The sequence below is a fragment of the Stereum hirsutum genome, assembly GCF_000264905.1.
Source record: "Stereum hirsutum FP-91666 SS1 unplaced genomic scaffold STEHIscaffold_9, whole genome shotgun sequence".
In the NCBI taxonomy this organism is placed as follows: domain Eukaryota; kingdom Fungi; phylum Basidiomycota; class Agaricomycetes; order Russulales; family Stereaceae; genus Stereum; species Stereum hirsutum.
Window position 1 is genome coordinate 421655 of NW_006763139.1, and position 22948 is coordinate 444602.

The 22948-nt window shown below is 50.8% G+C and overlaps 8 protein-coding genes across 8 annotated transcripts; 3 read left to right on the top strand and 5 right to left on the bottom strand.

The window, feature by feature from the left end:
- Positions 1-934: 934 nt before the first annotated feature.
- Positions 935-1745, top strand: STEHIDRAFT_169287 (uncharacterized protein; the record flags this gene model as incomplete). Its single annotated transcript, XM_007305337.1, has 4 exons — positions 935-1009; positions 1075-1137; positions 1192-1574; positions 1625-1745. 3 exons carry the CDS (start codon positions 935-937, stop codon positions 1558-1560), a joined length of 507 nt encoding a protein of 168 aa, XP_007305399.1. The 3' UTR covers positions 1561-1574; positions 1625-1745.
- Positions 1746-2569: 824 nt separating this feature from the next.
- Positions 2570-4230, bottom strand: STEHIDRAFT_80679 (Methylthioadenosine phosphorylase). Its single transcript, XM_007305208.1, has 6 exons — positions 4076-4230; positions 3919-3976; positions 3845-3866; positions 3449-3774; positions 3153-3362; positions 2570-3018 (listed from the first exon to the last, which is right to left on the bottom strand). Exons 1-6 carry the CDS (start codon positions 4098-4100, stop codon positions 2736-2738), a joined length of 924 nt encoding a protein of 307 aa, XP_007305270.1. The 5' UTR covers positions 4101-4230; the 3' UTR covers positions 2570-2735.
- A 276-nt stretch (positions 4231-4506) lies between these two features.
- Positions 4507-10346, bottom strand: STEHIDRAFT_147783 (uncharacterized protein). Its single transcript, XM_007305338.1, has 14 exons — positions 10323-10346; positions 10215-10253; positions 9791-10141; positions 9357-9701; positions 9036-9290; positions 8919-8981; positions 8673-8856; positions 8378-8597; positions 8167-8310; positions 7894-8063; positions 7784-7825; positions 5532-7716; positions 4955-5474; positions 4507-4841 (listed from the first exon to the last, which is right to left on the bottom strand). Exons 6-14 carry the CDS (start codon positions 8948-8950, stop codon positions 4610-4612), a joined length of 3729 nt encoding a protein of 1242 aa, XP_007305400.1. The 5' UTR covers positions 8951-8981; positions 9036-9290; positions 9357-9701; positions 9791-10141; positions 10215-10253; positions 10323-10346; the 3' UTR covers positions 4507-4609.
- A 497-nt stretch (positions 10347-10843) lies between these two features.
- STEHIDRAFT_140033 (uncharacterized protein) lies at positions 10844-12017 on the top strand (the record flags this gene model as incomplete). Its single annotated transcript, XM_007305339.1, has 2 exons — positions 10844-10873; positions 10949-12017. A coding segment is annotated over exon 2 (1008 nt), but the record flags the coding sequence as incomplete, so codon positions are not given.
- A 1397-nt stretch (positions 12018-13414) lies between these two features.
- On the bottom strand, positions 13415-14904 carry STEHIDRAFT_140034 (uncharacterized protein; the record flags this gene model as incomplete). The annotated part of the gene is made up of 6 exons (XM_007305340.1): positions 13415-13530; positions 13796-13812; positions 13859-14367; positions 14443-14573; positions 14633-14699; positions 14773-14904. The coding sequence occupies 6 exons, from the start codon at positions 14902-14904 to the stop codon at positions 13415-13417; spliced, it is 972 nt and encodes a 323-aa protein (XP_007305402.1).
- Positions 14905-15301: 397 nt separating this feature from the next.
- STEHIDRAFT_147784 (uncharacterized protein) lies at positions 15302-18055 on the top strand. Its single transcript, XM_007305341.1, has 3 exons — positions 15302-15333; positions 15404-15647; positions 15808-18055. The coding sequence occupies exons 2-3, from the start codon at positions 15611-15613 to the stop codon at positions 17646-17648; spliced, it is 1878 nt and encodes a 625-aa protein (XP_007305403.1). The 5' UTR covers positions 15302-15333; positions 15404-15610; the 3' UTR covers positions 17649-18055.
- Positions 18056-18503: 448 nt separating this feature from the next.
- Positions 18504-21061, bottom strand: STEHIDRAFT_157959 (FabD/lysophospholipase-like protein; the record flags this gene model as incomplete). The annotated part of the gene is made up of 6 exons (XM_007305342.1): positions 18504-19181; positions 19244-19619; positions 19700-19934; positions 19997-20619; positions 20682-20906; positions 20973-21061. 6 exons carry the CDS (start codon positions 21059-21061, stop codon positions 18504-18506), a joined length of 2226 nt encoding a protein of 741 aa, XP_007305404.1.
- Positions 21062-22061: 1000 nt separating this feature from the next.
- Positions 22062-22844, bottom strand: STEHIDRAFT_122296 (uncharacterized protein). Its single transcript, XM_007305343.1, has 2 exons — positions 22353-22844; positions 22062-22279 (listed from the first exon to the last, which is right to left on the bottom strand). The coding sequence occupies exons 1-2, from the start codon at positions 22366-22368 to the stop codon at positions 22119-22121; spliced, it is 177 nt and encodes a 58-aa protein (XP_007305405.1). The 5' UTR covers positions 22369-22844; the 3' UTR covers positions 22062-22118.
- Between the last annotated feature and the right edge of the window lie 104 nt (positions 22845-22948).

Genomic DNA, 22948 nt, shown 5'->3' on the forward strand with positions numbered 1-22948 from the left:
CTCTTTGACGACGTTCAGTTGGCACAGACATTATGCTATCGGAGTGCGCTTTGCTGTTATGAGTTTGTGATGTTTGTGAGTTTTGTTCGATGCATTGACCATGCATACGAGCATCCCTTTTTCATCGACAAGATCATGCTTGGTGTATCAAGCGCGCTCAGCCTCCACTGTCACCCCAACTCTTCTGCCAGACGTGTTCTTGCGGCGTGTTGCTCGATATCTCACTATCACTCATATTCTTCGTGATCCCGCAGTTGTTGAGCTCAGGTATAGAAGAATGAAATTGGTCGAGAACGTGTGCGGTGTGGTATTACTTACCAAGGTAATAACCGTGCTATAGCCGCATCAGCTTCTACGGCGAAGAACTTTCTTCGCTAGGAAAACTCCAGGAACAGACGTGACAGGATTAAGACCGTCTGGATTCTCTTCTCTTGCTGATGTGTTCCCCGATTGAAGCGGAATCTGTAGGTGCAGTCTTTGTTTTGCAGCGTACTGAAAGCATACCTCCAGGTGCACAAGCATCTCCAGAGGCAGGAAAACCAGTTTCCGGGTTTTCGTCCTTCTTCTGAGGGCCTGTAGACGGTAATTCAGTATATTAGCGGAATCACGCGTCTATAATGCAGGCTGCTGATGTCCAGATGTGTTGAGCAGGAAAAGCTTTGACGAAGGTCATCATCAAAAATTGATACTTGCTATTACATCATGAAGTCCTCCCTTTTATGGTCTTTGGTCATAATTGTTGTCCCCATATTGCTCGTAAGAATCAGATATGGATGAAAATCAAGTGGCCATGCGCACAACAATCTCTCTCTTTCGATTTCGTCCCCTCTTATTCGAATGTAAGCACGAGAATGACAATGGGCGGATTTCTCAGGCCCATAGACGTATAAAACGAGGTCTTTCACCTTGGAGAATAGACAGCAACAGCTTCACAATGCAGTTCTCTACCAAACTCTCCACTCTCTTCGCTGCTGTTGCCCTCGTCGTAGCCGTTGCGAGTCCGACTGTCGTGCGTACCTGCCCATGAGGTAGAATTAGCCTCTCCCTGTTGTTAACTCTATGTACTGGTTGTAGGTCAAAGCCACCATCGTCGAGCAGAGGACTACCTCGGAGTTCGCTGCACGGGACAGCAACGAGGTAAGATCGACCCGCACGTTCTGTGAATCCTGACTGACAGCATACACTGAGCAGATCACCACCTTCATCGTCACTGAGGCCGAAATGAAGAACTGGATCGCGACCACCGACGCTAACCTCACCTTCTTCGGAGAACCGATCACCTACGACATCGTTCCGCGTTCGGCCCAGAATACCATTGTCACCTACTGCAGCTCCCGCGTCGGCAATGTTTGCGGTGGGCAATGCAGCGTCTACAACGGCGGCGCTACCTGTCTCAACGCTCCGGATACCCAATGCCTCTCTGCAACGAACAACGTCGGGTTCTGCAACACGAGCGGATGCGGCGGGATCTGCAACCAGTTTTCGACCTGTGGGGTGAGGTTGGAGAACAACTTCTGCGACACGCCCGGGACAGAATCCATTATCGTCAGCAACGCCTAATCCTGCAATGCCAGGTAAGTGCCGCATAGGACTCTACGTGGTGCTTAGCGCTGACTTAGTTAAGCTTCGAAGGTCTGTGGAGTCTAGGGATGGTTCACCGCCGTATTCAGCCTTTGCCTTCGATTCTGAAGGAGCCTGGGTCGGGAAGTCGGTTGTAAATGTATCGCTGCTCTTTTTCTTTGAACGTAGCTTTCTTCTTGACGTTCCTACGGCTCTTCGTGCGACTGTTTAATCAGATGGCGATCAGTCGAGTCTAAGTTCAGCCAAGTATTGAGTATGTATGCTGTTTAGACCTTTGCAAAAATTCAAATTTGACTTGTCTGACGGTGTGCTGAAATCCGTGTGTAGCCGCGGCTCTCGGTGAAGTACGCACATACTATTCCTCTAACTGCGCATGCTATCTCATGTGAGTTCAGGTCCAGTCGTCCCAGGTCGTCTCTTCACCCCATGAGTTGTGTGCCTCCTGGTCTAGCAGTGGTTCTTATCGAGTCCTTGTTAGCCACGCATACTCAAGCTGCGACGAGACACCATCGTAAACGAAAACCATAAAAATCAATTAGGTTTCTCTCCGAGTAATCTCAGAGTCAAGTCTTCCTCTCAGGTAGCTGAAATATGGTCGGATCCCAAAGAAGTCTGGTTGACGGGCGCACGGTACAAGAGACAGTGCTTGGCTGCTCATGCAAAGTGTTGGTGCAGACCGAGAAGACCACTAGAAAGGCGAGAGATCGATACAGGTATATGGGAAATGTCATTAGGGTCTCCTCCAGGTCCAAGAAGTGTCGTGGGTCCATAGAGCCGAGTATCCTGAAAGCAACAGTAAAACGAAGCATTTACGATCAAAGTTCGACCCCCGAGTTTTGCAGGATGTGATAGTTGGAATCAAGCCTCGAGGAGAGCAGCTTCGGAGGGTCCCGGGACTCCCGGCGGAGTTGTATTCGTGACGCCACACGCGATGCCTTTGTTTGGGCCACAGCAAAAGTTGTGACCTTCGGGCTTGAATACTGCATAGGAAATATAGTCATAGGTTTCTATTGTATATATCTACGAGTTACTTCTCATCTCATCTATAGACCAGGTAAGGTCAGCCTCCTATCCTACCGTACATCTTGCCCTCTTGACTTCACTCTGCCTACCCGGCTTTTACACCACCATCTATCCTCTCGAGGCCGAGTCCCTTAATTCGAGAAATACTCAGGCAAAATATACTTCAGCTTCTGCCTATCCTCCTCCTTCGTAGCCACGCTCCTCGGCATGATACTAAACTTCATGCTCCCTTTCTCTTCCTCCAACAAATCTCCCTTCAGAGCCTCTTGGTGCAACTCCTCGAGGATCGTTGCAGCGACGTGGCGGGAGGTATCGGCGTTGGCTTTGAGGGTTTTGAAGACTTCGGCCGCGGTTACGGAGGCGGAGTGTGGGCGCCAGGAGTCGTAGTCTGTGGCGGTGGCGACGAGGGCGTAACTGTAGGAGACGAAGGAGTGCGGTTAGGTCAAGCCATCGCGTGCATTAGGCAATGATAACAAGCAGTAAGATGAGGGGCAGTGGGGTGATGGTAATTCGATCGGACATGGTCCACGCATGAATAGAATATATACCTGATCTCCGCCTCCCTAGCCAACTTCGCCTCCGGCAACACACTCATGTTAATCAAGTCCCCTCCCCACTGCCTATACATCAGACTCTCCGCCCGTGTAGAGAATTGAGGTCCTTCCATGCAGACAATGGTTTTGCCTGTGTGAAGTTTGACGTTGCGGCCTTCTGAGGCAAATGCCTTGAGGATAGGGGCCTCAAGCCATTTCATAAGGCTATCATACCGTACCAAAACGCATATCGAACATCGAATGACGATCAATACTTGAGTAGACCGAGGCGAAAGAAAGGAAAGACGCACCGGTTCGAGAACGGGTCGCCAAACATCGCATGCGCGACCACACTCGTCCCCTCAAAGAAACTCGCCGGCCTCACACCCTTCGTGCGATCAATAATCTGCTCACACAGCGCGAAATCGCCCGGTGCGATCTCCTCCCTCAGACTTCCGACGGCACTGAACGCGAGTATCGCACGGACGCCGAGAGACTTGAGCGCTGCGATGTTCGCGCGCGAGGGGACGGCGGATGGGTTGATTGAGTGTCCTGCGCCGTGGCGGGCGAGGAAGGCGATGAGTGTGCCGGAGGGGAGAGAGCAGATTTGGAGCGGAGCGGAGGGGTAACCCCAGGGCTGGTGAGTAGAAGGATGAGTAACCTGCCTGCGTAATGAGGAAGGTGGATTCTGATAATGAGAGACGTACCGTCTCTGGGTTAACCTCTTTCCTGTGGAAACTATGAGTATGTTGTAAGAAGTATAGCAGAAGAAAACACGTACACGAAGGTGAGGTTATCGAGGTGGTACAAGCCACTTCCACCGATGACACCAATGAGAACTAGGTGATAATCATGACCAAGCCCAAAAATGATTTCTCAATATATGTTCCATCTCCTTCGTCTCCTCGCCCTTTACTCAAAGGACATCTGGAGCTCACCATTCTCAGATCCAGTGCTAGCCATTTTTTTGAGTGATCGTCTTGAAGTCGATATAAAGCTATGTCCAGTTCCAAGTCCAAGTTGTTGGTTGTATCGTAGCCTCAGAGAGATATGAAAGCCTAGTTTCGGGAAAGCCAGAACCAAGGGATGGTCGAGGACGAGAAGAGGAGATAATTCATGAAGGAATCCATTTTGGACAAATCTTCTGCAGTTGACCGATCACTCAAGATCGATGGAGCCAGACGCACGTTCGAGAGAGAAAGGGTTATCTTATCTCTAAATTCCGATCTCCGAGCTGGTGGCACAGTGGCAACGGCGCCATTCCTTCAGGCTGGTACTATACTGCCATGACTGTTTATAGCGGAAGATATTGAAACCTGGAGAGCCAAAAATTAAGAAAAACGAAAGCATGACAGCGGCGAGAGGCATTGAAATTTGAGAGCATGTGCGTGAGACAAGCTAGGAAGAGAAGCAGTAACAAAGCATTTGCAGAGCATTGAGATCGAAAATGTAACAGCGTGCAATATTCATCGTCAGTCCAACACGATAACCTCCCTCGCTGCTTCCGCCGCACGTCGAACCTCATCTTCCTTGGCCACCCTCTTTCTTGTCTCTCGTATTCCTTCCTCATCCATTCCCGCCAGGCTGTCACAAAGCTTTGGACCATGTACGTCCTGACAGTGACCCTTGAGAGTTTCAAAGGTGGCGACCAAGTTCGAGACGGTGTAGATTGGGTGCTCAGAATCGCTGTTGGCTCTACGGTATCTGTGAGACGGATGCCATTTAAAGATGGGGATGCATGGTCGATGTCAACATGTTGGAAAGGTAGGAGCTGCATTAGAAATATTTCACGAAAAAGAGATGACGAAGTGACGTACTCGCACAAACGACATATTAAATCCTCAGTTGTAAACCGATACACGAGCTCCATGTGCACAGGAGCTAACTGCCCCGAGGTAGGCATCCATTCTTCCTCATTACCTCCAACTCCGTCTCCGCCCATGATATCGCCTTCGCCCTTATTCTCATTCTCGACCTTATCCCCATCGCCGTGCTCATGCCTCTCCGAATCATGATTAGGTTGAGTTGAGGCTATGGCCACCGATCTAAAGTCAGCACCATCCATCGAAAATTCTGGCCCACCCTCCAGTCTCCGCCTTTTTCTCGGACTAGGATTCGGTTCCATCTGAACCTCTTGAACCTTTGAATCCCCGTCCTTCGATATTGATGTGCCTAAGCCCACGCGAGATACATTCTCTGCTCCACGATGGATGTGTTTCCATGTAGACAGGATACGATGTTGCGCCATAGACGACGTTGTGCCAGGTGCAGCAGTAGAAACCGAAAACGGACTCCTCTGGGAGAGGCCGGGTGCAGAACTCTGGTGCGAGCTCGATGCTGCAGTTGAAGACATATGAGACACAGGGCAAAAAGTGAAAACAAAGGGATCCCTACCTTCTAAACCCTGCATCAGCTCCCGCCGCTGTGCTTTCCTCTTCCTGAGCAACACAACTTCTTCCAAGATCTCCTTTCTCTCTGCCTCCATCGATGTCAAAGCCTCCCGAGAATCCCGTGCTGTACTGTAGAGCCTTTGGCAGTCTTTCTTGGTCGACTCGTTCTCCTGCTCCAGCCGTTGGTTCTCAACCTTCAGGGTCCCGATCGTCTTCTGCGTTTCTTCGTTCGTAGCAGCAAAGTCATCGCGTTCGCGGCCAACGCGTACGTTCTCTGCCTTGAGCCTGTCTTCCTCTTGTGTCCGCCGCGAGCATTCTGCCCTCAGCCGACCCATCTCCTCCAAGAGGTCCTTCGACCGCACCTGAAGGCCCTCGTTCTGCGTCTGGATATCGCCGAATTTTCGTTGTAAGTCATTCCTTGCTCCAACCACCTTTTCGTGTTTCGTCTCCAGCTTCTGAATCTCGGCCTTGACCCTCTCGTTCTCCAGCATCATGCGACGTTCACTCTCCATCAGCGCTGCACTTTCCCCTTTCAACAGCTCGTTCCGCTCCCTCAACTTCTCCATTTCCGTTCCAAACGCAATATTGTCCTCCCCCGAGCGTTCGGCTTCCGTCTTCAGTTCTCCGTACTGGCCCCTGAGCGTTTCCAACTGGGCCTGAAGTGCCCCGCGTAGCATCTCCATCGCAGCCTTCTCCATGACCTCTCGTTTCTGCTCTTCTTTCAGCTCCTCGATCTCGTTCTGCATTGCCACACACCTCGAAGCCTCCGTCGTCAGCGTCCCATTCGCCTGCCGCAATCTCTCTATCGCAGCGTTGAGATCAGCGACCTCTTTCTTCGTACGATCGGCGTTAATCCGGAGATTGCTGTTCGACTGCCTCATCCCCTCAAGCTCCGCACGAAGTCGATCTCTTTCCCCCACCACTTTCACGCTCGTTTCATCCGCTCGCTCCTTCTCTGCCCTCAAGTCGTCGATCTTCTTCCGTGATGCCTCCGTGCTCGCGCGAAACTGGGACGATTCCCTCATCAGCTTCTCCGTCTCTGCCTTCAGAACGATGAAGTCCCTCTGCATTGTTTTTGTCGTGGCCTCTAACTCCCTCCGAAGACTATCCCTCTCCTTTGCCATCTCCTCTTTCGCCAGGTCCGCTCGTTCCTGTCCCGCCTTCAACTCGTCGATCCGTCTCGTCAAACGTTCACTCTCGCCTCGCAGGTTGTATTTCTCTTCTTTCATGTCGCCCATCTCCCGAGCCAGCCTCTGGTTCTCCGCCGTCAACGACGCGTGCTCCAGCTTCAAGGATTCCATCCGACCGCACCTCGATCGGAGACCTGCTACCTCTGCCAAGGAGGCGTCCAATTGACCACGGATGGCGACCGTCTCCACAACAAGTCTGGAGTTTTCCAGGCCTGACTTCTGCACCTCCGCTTTCGCTCCCTGCAACTCTATGACCTCCAGGCGAAGTCCATCTCGTTCCTGCGTCAGCTTAGCATTCTCCATCCCCACTCGCTGCTTTCCCTCCCGAAGATCTCCATTCGCCCTTCGCTCCTCCTCGAACTTCTTCCGTAGCTCGCCTTCCGCCATAGCCATCTTAGCGTTCTCCTGCTCCAGATGCTCAACGTGACTGGCCCTGAGCTTCACTTCTAACCTAGCCAGCCTATCGCGATCAAAGGTAACCGCATCGGCGAGGTTCTGCATGTGCTCCTTTGTAGTCAACATGACTCCCCTTTGCTGAAGCTGCGCATGGATAGACTCTATGTCCTCCCTCTGTCCCTGCGTCCGCGCCGGATCGTCGATCTTGCTCTGATAATACTGCTCAAGACGACTTTGTCCTTCTTTCCGAACTTCCTTGAACAACGGCAATCGGTCCAGAACGAGCCTGGAAAGGTCATGGTCCGAGAGGAAGATCCAATCCTCGTTGTGAAGCTCCTTGATTCTGCTCCATATCTTAGGGAGATCTTCGGAAGTAGTTTGGTCGAGGCAACCGTAGACTTTATGCCGAGTAGTGACGCTTGAGTCCTGGTTCGCAGACGAGCTTGGAGCTGTCGGAGTACCGGTGTCTTTGAGTATGTTGAAGATCTCGATGAAAGTTGACAATGGGGGACGTGACGATTTGGGGTGAAGGAGAGCGAGGCTGTGGCTGGGGGAGGTATCAACGGGATCTAGAGCGGGATATGCTTGTAGAACTGCTTGCGACTAGAACAACGTTGTGGAAGGAGCTCGATCAGTAATTCTGTGGTCTGAGAAATGAGATGCGACAGACCAGCACTTCGGACTGAGCGCCACCTTGACTAGGCTGTTCAACCTATTGAAGTATAAGAGCTTTCAGTCTTCCCAGCAAGATGCGCACTCCATGTAAATCAGGAGACTCACGGGCAGCGACGAGCTTTTGTCTTGTTTGGTCGGAATTACCGAAGTTTCATGCCGAGGAGCCGGCTGGACATCTTCCATCTCTACGTCCGCCGATAGGGAAGAACGTGGCAGGTCGGACGAGGGCAACATTGTCGAAGTGTCCAGGCTCACAACCGAGACGGGGACATGTCCTGTACGTGGCAAGGTGTCGGCGGGCAGGTTTGAAAAACGCAAGACCAGAAGAACGAGTTAGTGTCTGACAAGAGTGGTCTGAGTTCTCACCAAGATTCATACCTCCAGTTCCGGAGGTTGACAGTTCACTCGTCACCGAAGGACGTGTCGCCGGTGCGGGTACGATAGCATCCACCGGCCCCGCGACATTGTTACTGGTACTTGCAGCGGGAGCGCCTTTCATCAGCTCTACCATGCGTAGCGTTCCTAGTGTGTGCACACACACGTCAGACATGCACAAACCTATCTCAAGTCAAGCGGACCTAGAACGCACCTTCAGCGATGCTCTTAAACCAGCCGCCAACCGCCAAATCATCTCGGAGGCCTCGCGCTCTAGGTCCCAAGCAAGGCAATGTATTCCAATCCTTGATCAAACTCGACAATTCGTCTTCGGGCTCACTTCCGCAGGCTATAGCGAAGACTGCCATCCAGATCCTATGCTCGAGATCCTGTATTACTTGAGGGCGAGGAGCATTCCCGAGGTGCTGAGCCAACTACAACAAAGGAATTGTATCAAGACTGTTAGTGTGGCGACCCGGGCTTTAAACGTGAACATGGTCGTTGCGAACCTGCAACAGATCCATATTGGAGGACTGATTCTGATAAGAAGCATCCTTTTCGGAAAGAAGGACGATGGGAGAGATACATAAGGACATGATCAGTGGTTTGGGGACCTGTTCGGCTGTAAATGTGGGCACTATGTCGCTTGGAACAGACACTATGTTTGCATCGTTCTGAAGTTTTCGATAACGGCTGGAAAGAAAGCATGTTAGATGACGAAGAGATATCTCCCTCATCATTACTGTCATCCATACCTCTGCAGAGCAGTCCAGTAGTGTGCCATCATGCGGTTCCGTGCACCGTCGGTCTCTGTGGGGGTCTAGAAAATCATAAAGTCTTTCTATAGTGTGAACAAAGGATAACATACGTACTTCGATTAGGTGTAGAACGTAGTGCGCCGCGAGGGCAAGATTGTGCAGCACCACCGGATATCCAGCTATCTTCTGGCGCCACGCGCAACCGCCAAGAAGAGCGATCTGGTTGCGGAGTAAACTCACTGAGTCTGGACCGGTAAAAGGAGTCATTTTGATGCCTTCAGGCTTCGGCTCTGGCGGATGGACACTCGATGCGTCAAAGGTCAGTCTATCCATGACTTCGATCCAGTCATTTAAACATGATGTCCATATCTATAAGAGGAAGCAATGTGAATTAGTAGATCAGGAAACGACGGCGATCTCTACAAGGGATCTTACCGTTTGCAATGTCGAATACTTTTTCCTCGTGAAGAAGGGATGTAACTTGGCCACATTCGGTGCGACCGTGATAGTCGGCTGCTTGTCCGTCAACGTCGTGGTATAAGAACTGTTGACGCCTAGTGGGTGTCGACCATAGCCCAGGGCAATAACGTCGAGCAGCATATGCTCCCATACTACGCGCGAGCATCTGTTGAACTTCGATAATTCATCAGGATTGAGATGTGCGCCTATAGAGGCACCCTGTGACGCCCCAGGAAGTCCGAGAAGCCCCCAAACGAACTTCAAGAGGCTATGCTGGAAGATCCTGAGCACCGCCCAGCCGTCTAAGCTGCATGCAAGTCTCTACAGTGCATAGTGGGGTCGGATGGAATTTTGAGTCATGATAATTCCAAATGCTCCCAGGATTATTGATGAGAAATGGCTATACGAACTTTGACGAGGAAATCAATCGCGCTTGGATCACAGCCGAGTCTCGCCCAGTTATCGCTGCCATGGTACTGCACACGGTATATTTGCCGATGAAGCCAGTCTTCTAGTGATGACGCGCTCTGCACAGCAGATGTCCTCCACGGAAATGATTGCAGACTTCGCATCTCACGACGCAGGTTTCTCGGGGGGTCCGCGGCCATCGCCTCTACTATGGCGAGGTCAACTGTATCATGCTCATTTGGCAGAGGGCGATTTGATTTGCCCATGGTTAGTACTTAATCGAATCGGATACTGACAAGGTTTCCAGGTAGGCTTGATCGATGCGAGCCTGAACGAGTTGTCTTTGCCCAGGACTGAGAGAACATCATAAGTCTCACGCTTGAAGTGGCAAGCGCAGAGGTTTTAACTTTTGATTGCCATACGCACCTGCCTGTCCAAATACTCTTCACGGAGCCCCGATGTCAACTGTGTAGTAGGTCAATGACTGCGACAAGATTGCGATGTCAACGTTGTGGTGAGAAACACTACACTGACCGTGACGTTGCCTGATGCTAGTCTGATGTACAGTGCGTGGACGCCATCCTATTTCGGTCAGCAACAAATCAGATAAGGCTATTTACAGCCGCTTCACGTACATGAAATCAATTCTTTAAGCATTCAAAAGATTACCTGCCTAGAGCTTCGGTAAGAGGTGATAGAATTCTGGATGCGGCGACCTTCAGCGAAGGATTTGTGGGCATGGCGTTCTTTGGTCTCCGAAGGCCCGTGGCGCTTGATGACGTCTAAGCGCTCTGAGGCCGTTACCGGGGCCGTGGTAGCAGGTTGCCTCAGGTTTGAATCATAGTTCGAACAAGGTGCGGAATACGGATGGCATGAAGCAATCTGACATCAGGAAAGGTAAGTATAAGTGTCCATTTTGGCAGCGACCGTTCTATCGAAGAGACAGCGGCTCTAAATGAAGATTGAAGCGGAGGATAAGTAATTTCGAGCTCCGTTCGCAATATGGCGGCGCGGCTTGCTTTCAATGCCGACCCTCATCCGACCGAGCACCCTTCGCTCAACTTGCGCTGCTAGTGCTCAAAATGGTGTGCTTATTTCGGAATTTCTCCGCCGGATTTGCTAGAGCGCTGTTCACGATGGACCCTACTTCTTTTTAACAGGTTTTTTTGTCGAACGTCAACGAGGACTGCGCTAGAGAGATAGTGGCATAAGTATCTCGACATGCAATCTCTGAAGTCTCTTTCCCAAGTCTCAACAAACCATGCACTACTCACCAGTGGCCTGCGATTTCGATTCGTGACTTTCGGTGCTATCAGTGGGCGTCGAGTCGACCCTGAAAAAATCACGAGTTATTGTGAATACGTGCTGCAGAAGAACCTCGCTCATAACATCAAACGTATCACTGTCGGCGCGCCCGAGATTACCAGCGAAGGAACCCCTATCGACAAACCTCTGTTCTGCTGTAGTCTCGACGCACATCATTCTCATCTCTTAGCGAGCCTCGTATTGCGTGCCATCCGCCTGTGCGAATTCTCGTTCCATTGCGACAGGCAGAGCACAATGTCGTTCATGGGCAATCTGAGTATCATCAATGCCCTCACCGCATGCCCGCTCGTCAAGCTCTCTCTGACGGGAGCAACTCCATCGGTTGTCAATGCCATTGGAAACATACAATCCCTCCGTACTCTTCGACTCATTATGGAAGATAGGTCGTCGGAGACCGTCGCAGCTGGCCTCTCGGCGATCTTGCGCAACTCATCAGACACCCTCGTCCATCTCACTATTTCAGCCCCAGAAACGAGCCTCGTTCCAGATCCCTTGGAAAAAACAATCACTCTCCCTTATGTTCGGTCCCTGGCTTGGCATGTCCATACTCTCGCAGGATCCTCACCCGCCGATCTGCATCGGGCTTTCCCAAGCATACGGAGTCTCTCCACGACGAGTCGCATCCTCGCACGCCCTCCAAGGCCAAACGATTTCGCTTCGACTACCGTATTCCCGATTTCTGTCGCTGGAGACCGAAATGCAGTCATGGCATATGGTGATCTAGGCGGAGTCGTTCACGCCATGTCTAGTCCTACCGCACCCTTGGGTATGGTTGAAAGTGTTCGAAGTCTTTGGACCCACGCGAGCAGTCTCTTTCCGAGATGCCAGCTGAACAGCCAAATGCTCATGCAGCTCGAGTTCATTCACATTTACCATTGGCCAACAAACTATGTTCTCGAGAAGGTGAATAGCAAAATTTGTATATTTTAATGTGTTGCGAAGTTAACGCACCTTCAGGGATTGGAATCCCCGCCCTTTTTAAACAGGCATTACTTCCCTCGATTGTCCTACCTCTGCTTCTGCGGTCGGTCGGAGGACGATGTTTCAAACGCAAGAAGAGTCAGATGGTTCAACAGGACAATAGAATTCATCAAGGGTGCAACGTTGATGCACGGGTCACCGAGCGGCAGTTATGACGAGCCTTTCACCTTCGAATTTCGCGTCATCAATGAACGGAATGGCACCATGTCCAGATCTTGGCTCGAAGTTGCCTTAGGGGGCCCTGTGCTAGGGAGGACAGAGCTATCAGAAGATGAGGGGCTTCTTAGACGGCAAAATCATGCGTGAGTATCTCTGGTTCGGCATATTCTTCGATTACATTTCTTGCACAACCTCACTGACCACCATTTCGCTTGAGTAGTGGCACGGGTCATTTCTTAGCTTGAGATCTTGTGGTCGGTACAGTGTTGCATCATCTAAACATGGTTCGTAGTATGCTTTTGGGGGAATGTTTCCTAATGTTTCCGTTGCCGTAGACGAAATAAATCGAGGTTAGGAGATGAGGAAGGGATGTCACTGTACGGTATGTACGTGCTTAAGTTAAAACGATGATGCCCTACTGACACAAGACTGGCAGTAGCTACTTAGAAGAGATGTAGACGAAGAAATTTTGTGTACCAAGAAATTGAAAGCCGGCCGATATAGAGATTCACCACTTTGGAGTGGACTTCAGGTATGAGTCAACCCGAGCACAAGAAAAAATGGGATGATTAGTAATAGACGTCAGTCGAAGAAAGACCCTACAGACTGTTAGATATCCCGAAGCTGAGCTTGGTATCCGTCGTATACTCAAAGTTCACCGCGTTGGCACGGTCAACCCGCGGCACACTAGTACCCGGCTCGTCTTCGTTCAGTTACCAGTTCTTGCAAGCAAGTTCAAGGCAAACATACCTTCTCCAGAGATTCGAGTTAAGTGATTTGAAAGAGCACACGAAGCAAAGTGAGGTGGAATAGTACACTATTACTTAGGAAGAAGAGCCTGAGGGGACAAAGTCGGGGAGGAGCGCCACCAAGATCGTCTTGCCGGACATATCCGGCGGATACTGCCAGGTGTGGCGGTGGCACAACGCTGCGGGAAAGGAACCAAGTTCGAGAACACCAGCGCACTGCAACACTAGGAAGAGATCGGTCAGGAGAGAAAGCTTAAGGAAACCAAGATGAAGATAGCCTTATACGCACCCGGTCAATATACAGTACGGCCCATAATACCAAGTGAACGACGGACAACCGACAAAAAGAAATCAAGGCTTGCACTGTCCTAAGCACTGCTCGCCCTGGCCTCTGAGATCTGAGATTTAGTACTATGGAAGGGCGACAGGTCCACTCATCTCCGGGATACCCAGCGTATATAAGCGTTCAAATAGACTTCCAATCTCTAACGGGAGTATAGATCTCTGGGGCATCGTCCATCCAGTCACTTTCCGAATGGGAGACATTAGCGATGAATGATATCACGCCACCTCATGGATAGACTTGGAGTAATGTAGACATCTGATATTAACCCGTAGGGGAGGCGTAGGAAGTGGAGAGACTATTAAGGGTTTGAAGCCCAAGAAGTACACCGTATGAGATATGTGTGTTCTGTGGGAGATTATAAACACGAATGCAGGAACGTTGAGCAAACTCGTTCTGTGACACTCGATGGGATCCTTCAGGCAGGTTGATGGGAAGATCATACGCACCTTTGCAATCCGACGTCCTGGGAAGACTAATCTTATGAGCAACGCGGCCTCTTGATCGCAGACCTGGTGTTGTAGTTGATCGAGCTAGGGCCTGCAAGGAGCGCCTTAACATCTTCTTCCGATGTATCCGGACGGAGAGAAGCCTTGTTATCCTGCTCATCGTCCTCGATAACAACCACTTCCACATCTGCGATACTTCGTTTCGGTTGTTGTATAGTCTTTGTCCCAGCATGAGACGATCCCTTAGATTTTGGATACGTCAATAGCCCTTCCCAGAGATTTATGATCGTTGCTAATTGTGCGTAGACCGTCAGATGCAGGGGGTTCCCCAAATGTGCATGAAAGTGCGCGAGCGCGCCGTGTATGACGAAGAATGGGTGCAATGTACAGCTTAGAGAAGGGAAGTCGGCTTTGAAGGTGGTGGACGAGGTTTTGTAGCTTTTGATTTCGCCGGTGGGCTGAAGTGTTTCCGCGGTGCGGGTGGTGCGGATGATGGGATAATTGTTCAGTTTAAGCGGGAGGAGGGTGAAGTAGTAGGTGTTTCCAGCGGCGCGGTTCAGTAAAGGACAGATCTGTAGATATGTCAGCGGAAGCGGTCAGAAATTAATATTCTGGCAGAAGGTTTGGAGAGACAGAGCTGAACCAACATCATTCATGGTAGGTCTAAGGCGTTTCGCTTTCCATTGCAGGAGAGCAGTAAGCGTCTTTTCAAGACGGAGTTGCACAGGAATCAAGGTCCACAAATGGGCCTCTAAGGTTGCGGCCCAGTCCTTTCTCACTTCGTTGACCGTGATCAGAAATGACAGAATCTCACGAAAGTAACAAACGCGAACTTACACCATACCGTATTCAGTGGAGAGTCCAAGTCAAAATCCGGGCCCCATATTGTCTTCCATTTTGCGATCTGCATATGAAAGAATCTCTTCAGTGAGTGTCTTATCTGTCCGGAGGGTAGTAATGGAGCACAGTTCACGCACCTGGTCCTTGTCTGCAGAGTCAAGAAAACGAACGCGTGCCAAGGCCTGTACCGGACACGGGTCTTGGGTCACAAGACAAAAAGGGCCTTTATCTACCGCAGAAGCGTGTGGTGGTGTAGCTGGTGCTGCCATACTAGCCTTCCGCGATGCCAGAAAGCGTGGTGTTCAATCACACGAACAAGAAACCGGCGCGAGTGAACGAGCACAGCTTAACTTACGAGGTTAACTTTTTCCTTTGAATTTCGTTTCGTAATTGTCAAAAAGCTAGATATCTAGATATTCCACTACAAAGTGGTAGATGAACAAAGGAACTGTTGAAATGCGCCGAACAAAGACGGTTCCTCGGTTCACCGGGCGCACGCCACCCTCCAGAACGATGGCTTTCGTCCGCGAACAACGCTGCATCGGGCCAGAATTATGAGCCAATGACTAGTCCTGCCGGCGGCGACGCGCTTGACGACGGCGACGAAGCTCGGTGGCAACGAGCCAACGCCAACCACAATCATCTTGTCACTCTTCAACGTGGCACCGAACCTACAAAAGGCTCTCAGGTTTCTGCTGGTGCGCTCGTGCTCCTTATTTTGCCTTGTTTACGCCTTCAATTGTTGCTCAGACTTGCTTTCTGCCACAGAACCTTTGCCTTCATTTCAACCAACATACACTCATATCCACCCGCGCCGCGGTTCCGCCAAGCTAAATTCGTTCTTGGGAAGCGTCATCTTTGGAAATATTCGGCAGGCCTCTTTTTCTTTTACGACGACGACCTGGCTAGCATATCTTGAAGCGAACAACACGCCACTTTCTCCCCGAACGAACTCGTACGAACACGGAGTGAAGGATGGGTACACAAGTCGACAGCGGCTCGATGCTGAAAGGTGAGTGTCATCTTTGAGCTTGAAGCTGTGTGAAGCAGTAGTTTTCAGGCGAGGAACTACTTGAGCCTCAGCCTTTCTGGCTTCTTCGGCGGGAGATTCGCTCAACCCTGTTCTGGTCACACGCGCATGGAATATCTACTAATAAACATATCTTCTCCAGACAAGTATACAAATCCGACCCCCACGACTCCTTCTCATCCTCCACCACAACCAAACGGTGTCTCTCCTACCACATCCACGAAACCCTCACACTCATCGAGTGCATCAAATACCTCCTCTAGCCCCTCGCTCTCTATCTCCGTCCATTCAACACACCCATCTTCTTCACCGTTCCCTTCACCATCGTCTTCCTTCCTACCACCACCAATCCCCGGCGCACACGAATTCGCGTTGAAAAGCGCGCCAGTTGGGACAGGTTCTGGAGCAGGTTCAAGGAGAGGAAGTCATGTCGATACCAGCGCTGAAGGGTCCCTGAAGGATGAGGGGCCGAAGGATGTGGTGAAAACAGCTGGAAGTGGTGGTGATCGCGAGGTCCAGCAAGAAGGGCGCGACAAGGAAGAGAAGAAAGTGGATGGGATCGAGAGCAAAGGAGCGGATGAGATTCTGGAAGAGAGCCATACCGCGGAAGTCGTCCTTCCGGACCTTTCGTCACTTGCCAGTCCCATCGAAACGAAGCCCGTATTCAGCATCGCGCCCCCTACAACGCCTTCGCCTACGACACCGACACATAACGCCACGGACACGTCCACCGCAGCTAAAGACGCCTCGCCCACAACTCCGACGACTCCTACGAAAGCGAAGCCTTCGGCTTCGAACTCTACGCCTTCCAATCCCGCTTCGGCCACTACACTGACACCGAACGCCTCCAGCACAACCAGTACAGCGACACCTCCAACACCCTCTCTCGAATTTACGCCGTCTTCCTCTCTCTCCAGATCCACCACTCAACGCAACAGTCACCGTGACTCTCTAACATCCACCCGTCCCGCTCCCCCCTCGCCCGCCCAATCACGTCGCACGTCCACCGCTCTGTCCTCCCTCTCGAGACATTCGTCTACTTCTAACCGGGATAAAGATAAGGAGAGTACTAGTGCGAGCAGCCAGCGCTCGAGGCCCAATTCGAGCGTCATATCGCCTTCATCGCTCCGTCGCAGTACATCCGGGAAGAACGCCAACACCAACACCTCCGCCTCTCATCTCAGTCCCCGCGCACAAGTTGAACCTGAATCCGGCGCATCCGAAACAGCGGGGGGAGGAACGACGACGCCGACGAAGAACACTAAACGCCGCTCCATCATCGTCAAAATCCGAGACTTTGCCTTCCACGACACGGACGCGCGACACGTCGGCCACGGACCCGACGTTCCAAAACCGAACCGGAGACTATCGAGGTGGTCTTTGTCGATGTTCAAAAACAAGGGCAAAGGTGCGGAGGAAGACAGCAGCGAGGATGAGGATGAGGATGAGAAGGCGGGGAGCGGCGGTGGCGGTGGGGGAGGCAGTGGATGGGGAGGATTTAGGTGGGGTGGCATGGGAGTGGCTATGAATGGGTGGTTTGGTGGTGGAGGGAATAATGCGGTTGCGGTGGATGCACCGAGTGCGGGTGATTTCGCGAGGAATTTCGATATGGCGAGTCCGGATGCGTCGGAGATAGATGATCCGTACGACGCGCAAGGCGATGATGAAGAGTACTACGATGGAGAGGAGGGCGACCATCATGCTTGGGATGATCATGAAGACGATGAGGGTGACTACGATGACTACGAGCGTGACGGAGAGGAGGGAGGTGACGACGTTCCGTTGGTCCCCGGCACGTATAGAGCGATATACTCTTTTGAGCCGGAGGGGACGGCGGAGATGGCGTTGGAGGAGGATCAGGTTGTGAAAGTTGTGGGGAGGGGTGGAGGGGTCGGGTGGGCAATCGTTGAGAGGGAGGGCACGGGGGAGCATGCGCTCGTGCCGGAGGGGTATTTGGAGTTAGTGGAGGCGGCTGAGGATTGAGGGATGTGAAGATGTGGATGTTAGGCCGCGCTGGCGCGGAAGCTGACAGTGATGTTGATGTTGAGAATGACGGTAGAGAACGAAAGTCTTGTGTAGTCGTGTTTGAATATTCTTGATTGTTTATTTCCTTTTCTTTCCAGCCTCCAGCTACATCTCTTTCGCATTCTCTTGTTGTCTTCTCAAGAACCGTTCCGTTTCATTCCTTATTTTCTCATATCTTTTTCCCCTTCAATCCTGTGCCTGTGTTGTCCTCTATTCAAGTTATTCGCTGATCCCGTGTCAGTTCCAGTACCTACATCTGCCTCGTCTCGTCTGTTTATCTGTTTACATAACTGTCTTAGTCTCAGTCTCAGTCTGTCTGCTCGTCCTCGCATATATATCCACCTGCAGAATGTCAACTTGTTTTTTACTGTAACGATGATGAGTAGTGGCGGACGGTCGGTTCGAGAGGGTGTTCAGGTGAGTTGTGTGGCGTGTGGCCTAAGTTCACCGTTCGGGAGATGCCGGATCCCCAACCTCAACTTAAATCGCATAATTTCGATGAGGCGGGTGATTCTCCAATGATTCTCAGTCCGTGGTTTACACAAAAAATATGGGATAGCAGAGCGACTAGGTGTAGAGACGAGGTTGAGGATGACCATAAAACGGAGACATAGGCGAAAAATAAGGGAAAATATGGGCATGGGAAAGAAGGCGACTCATGAGAGTGAGGGAGATCTGGTATGATGATAAATACGAATGTGTATACGAATACAAACGTGGGCCTCTACACGTTAAAGTAGATCAGAGTACAACAACTAATAAGATACGCTGGTAGCAGGATTCTGAGGAGGGGACAACTACAGTTACACAAGACTACAAGTTGGGGTCACCAAGCAAGCTTGACAGCCTGGACTGAAGCCCTAGTATATGAGGGACTATCAAATGCGCATACTCGAGAATGTCCTGTAAATTCAGCTCAAAAATTTTGTGAGAGGCCAAATGAAGAATATAGGCCGTATGGATGGGACGCAGCGGCGTTGCGGTGAATGCGTGGCGCCGACCCCAGTCCTGCACGAGGCGGTGGAACGAGATGTGTCCTTCGGGGGTGATCTCCACTAGAGAATACGAGCAAAGGGAAGCGACGATACGATCGAAAGTGTCCGATATTTCTGGAGTGGGTGTGATAAACGGCGCTAAGAACTCTTGAACGAGGGAATAGGATATTGCCTCATTCGGAGTTATGACCGCAGCGCTGGAGGCTGCGTTGGTGAACATGGACTTGGATATATTTTTATGATGGAGGAAGGAGCACAGATAGAGAAACGTGGCAGCTTCGGGATGTGCAGCCGAGAGTTGCTCGAGACTGATATTCCAAGTCGTATACACGGTCCTTTCGTAGTCGTCGGGCCTGTTGATTATGTCGTGAGAGGCCTCCAGGGCCTTCTGTCGGTCGGAGCGGAACCTTGCTAGATATTGTTTGAGGGTGCACGTTGGGTTAACATGGAGGTACGCGGCAGCCTGGACAATCCCGAGAGCAAGTGCATCGAGTTCCTTCAGGAAAATTCCCATGTTAAACAACAGTATACATATGCTAGCGGAGATAATGCACATACCTCAATCAGTTCCGTGATGAGCTTGTCGGTCTCCTCATCGTCTGGGGTTTTGATTAGGGAACGGCGCAGAAAGAGGGCCTTTGCATCGTCTGGGGGCATCCGTAAGATCTGACATGATTTGTCCGGTGTTCGTAGCTGCTCGTTACGGGTAGTGATGATGATATTCCCGTGCGAGCACTGAGGAATAAACGGACGAAGATCTAGAGTTGGATCATCGGCATTATCCAGGACGAGAAGCCAATGCTCGTGAGTGCGGACAAGCCAATCGATGGTGTGTTGATAGTTATCTCCGAGCTTCTTGTCCTGAGCGATACCGTCGAGATTGAGGCGGATAGTGTCTTTAGAACTGGCGTCGACGTAGAAAACTTCCGAGAACCTGGAGAAATCGCAGACATATATGAGGATTTCGTTTAATGGTATGTCGACTCGGATAACGAATGGTCATTTAATACTTACCTGGGGTCCCCCTCCGTCGACGCGCTCGATTGTGCTACGAACATCTTCATGATCTCGCTTTTCCCGCTCCCGCCCATGCCATATAAGACAAACACGCGTTGATCATTGTTTGTTCTAGAGAAATAGTCGTCCATCGTAGACAAGATATCTCTTCGTCCAGTGAATACCCGTGACGGTCGAGGACAACTTCTGCGGCCGGGATTCAGCGGTGCGTCTCCAGCAGAGAAAATTCCATCTACCGCAAGAACTGAGTGTCAGTGTTCAAGTGACCGCACTACGTCATGTCGAATTCCTCACTGGCTTCGGATACAGTCAACAAGGCCTGCTGCTCCGCAAGAGCCTTCACTGCCAGCTCCAGCTTCGGTCTCACGTCTTCGCTTCTCAGATACTTCTCCGTGTGCGACATCACCCCATCCAGTTTATTCCACTCGTCCATCCCAATATCCTGCATCCCTTCATCGACGGTGAAGCGAAAATAGATGCCAGGGCGTGAATTAAAACGATGTTGTAAGGCCTGGTGTGTCTCCTCGGTATCTGTGGCGATTTTGACCATAGCTTTGGCAACGTCGACGGGGATGAAGCGGCCGAACAGGCCTTGTCTCGGTACGTGGTTCGTGCGAAGTTTTCCTGTACCGATGCTGATGAGACAGGAGACCTGTCTGTTCTTGCCGAACACGCGATGTGCCTCCTGGAGCACAACATTGGTCGGATTGTTTTGGACGACTCCACCGTCCAGATAGGTCCGATCGATTCCCTGATCATTGATGACTGCGCGTTTGAAGAATGTTGGGGCTGCGGTGGTAGCACGCGCCGCTTGGACGATCGTGCAAGGGATATAACGCTCAGAAGGCGGTTCGTAGGAACGGATGATCGAGGGCATTCGTGCGCCCAGATTGGTCGCAGGGACGGCGCAGACGAATCTGCAGTATCGAAGGACGTCGTCAACGAGGTAAAGCATGAGATGGAAGCGTGGAAAATCTACACTCGACAGATAGCATCTTCTGGACGGAGATCCAACATTGCCGCCTCGGCGTCGTGGGCGTATTTCTCGACAATCTTCCTCACGGCAGCCTCCAAATTCGTTGCTTTGTACTTGCCATCTCCGCGTATTTTCACTTTCGAAAACACCTTCTTCGCCAGGGCCGTATACGCACAGATTGCATCGTCTACTGACATGCGAAGGCGGCCAAGCATAAGAGCTATAAGGCTATAAGTGAAAGACGGCGAGTATTAACACATGTACAAATCTACACGTTGGGACGCATAGACTTACCCTCCCGTACTCGTACCGCCGATGAGATCAAAGTATTCACAAGGACGAGGTACTCGAGGCAGTTTGAGTCGGTTTTTGATCGAAACCATGATGACCTGTAGTATGAAGAGGGACGACAATCCACGTATGCCGCCTCCATCTCATCTCGCAAACCCGTCAGGCTCGTGAAGTAGAAAAAAGAGAATATACCATACCGATTGCAAGTAACCTCAGGCCTTTTGTCTCAGTTTCGACCATGATTTTGGATGAACGGCAAGTGAAGTATAGGTGAACGGAGAAAAACGAGCAGACCCCTGTCTCCGACGGTGGGCGCAGAAAGAAACGCCTCGAAACGCTTCAAGACTCGGGTTGGGCTTGGGGCGACCCTAAGGGATCCTACGTCGTTAAGTATGGTCAGTCAAAAGCAACTTGAGGATACCGCATGTTCGAGAGTTGTGTACCTTCATTTCTGTGTTTCCTTCCATTCATGAGTCCTCACTCTCCGGTGTCGACCTTTTGCGGGTTGGACTACTCAGGCTGTCAATTAATGGACCCGCCTCCAAAACCTTGACTCTTGCTGTCTGTATGAGATAGCTTTCACAGGTAAACTTCACAGATAGCGGAGGTACACCATACAAATCAATTATGCGGGAAAACACGAACATTTCAATTTCTAACAAGAAAATGAGAGCACCGATATGCAGTCTCTGTTCCCGCATCTACTCGAATCGGGTGTATCCTCGCATCTGATATCGACAAAATCGCCGGTGCACGTCGACAGAAAATGAACATACCATTGATGCCAGATGGTGACAATACTAAGCGAGATGGGGTGGAGGGGACTCGGAGTGTTGGTGTTTCTGGTCATCGTGCATTGATATCCATATTTAGAATAAGCGTACACACGAACTTTGATCGCGAGGTCGCCGCAATGCCAGGCTGCTGTTGAAGGGCGTGAACGGTTAAGGTCATAGTGGCGACGACCGCCACCTGGCAATGCGTCAGAACCTGCAATCGGAATCTGCCGGAGAAACCTTTCTTTTCAATCTCCGCGACCAACCGAAGAGTTCGATTGTCAAGAACACACAGACAGCTCATCGCTTCGGAGTCCTTGAGGCGATAACGACGCATAAAATACACTCAAGCACTTGGGCCTTCATTTGGCGATCACTTGCCTTGGCCCACCCGCCGTTGGCACGCCGTCGCTTCTCTAAATGTTTCTCTATAGCATAGTGATTTGATAGTGATGTTGTGAACATCGGTGGAGCTGGTGACAACGTCACGATCCGTTTCACCACTGATAACCCTGGTCCGTGGATTATGCACTGGTAAGTGGTTCGCTATCTAGTAGAGGTGCATGTGCGAGTGTGTTGCTGATAGAGGCGTTCACTGTAAATACAGCCACATCGATTGACATCTTCGCGAGGGTTTCGGCCTGGTATTTGCTGAAGGAACGCAAGATATCATCTCGAACGATGTTGATTCGGTCAACACGGCATGGAAAGGTTTATGCACGACATACGATACTCTTCCTGTATCCGAGCAATGAGGACCCCGGGTGTGATGGTTTCTCGTTTGATGACTCTAATGAAGACACTTCCCACTCTTACACTACCTTACGCGTGGACTTCATCTCATGATTACGCTCCTTTGCATCAGTAGGAAGTATTTCTGAATGGACACTGAAGCTATATTTTGATCAATATTGTAGTTATTATGGAATGGCGTACCTACTCTTGAACTCTCGGAGACTTTCGATCCTTCTCATTCCTTCGCGATTGGACATTTGGCAGATGATACCTTCGTTTAGGACTTTGGGTGGCTCTAATACCTTGGATTTTCGGTTTACTTTATGGGTTCGTAACGCGTCTTCGGGGCTTATCATACAGACAATATACTCGTCACAGGGATGTGATACATTACGCTGGCTTACAGCCTGTATTATTTGTGTCTTCATGAACGGATGCAGAGATTTGAAGAGCAGTAGTGTTCGTCTT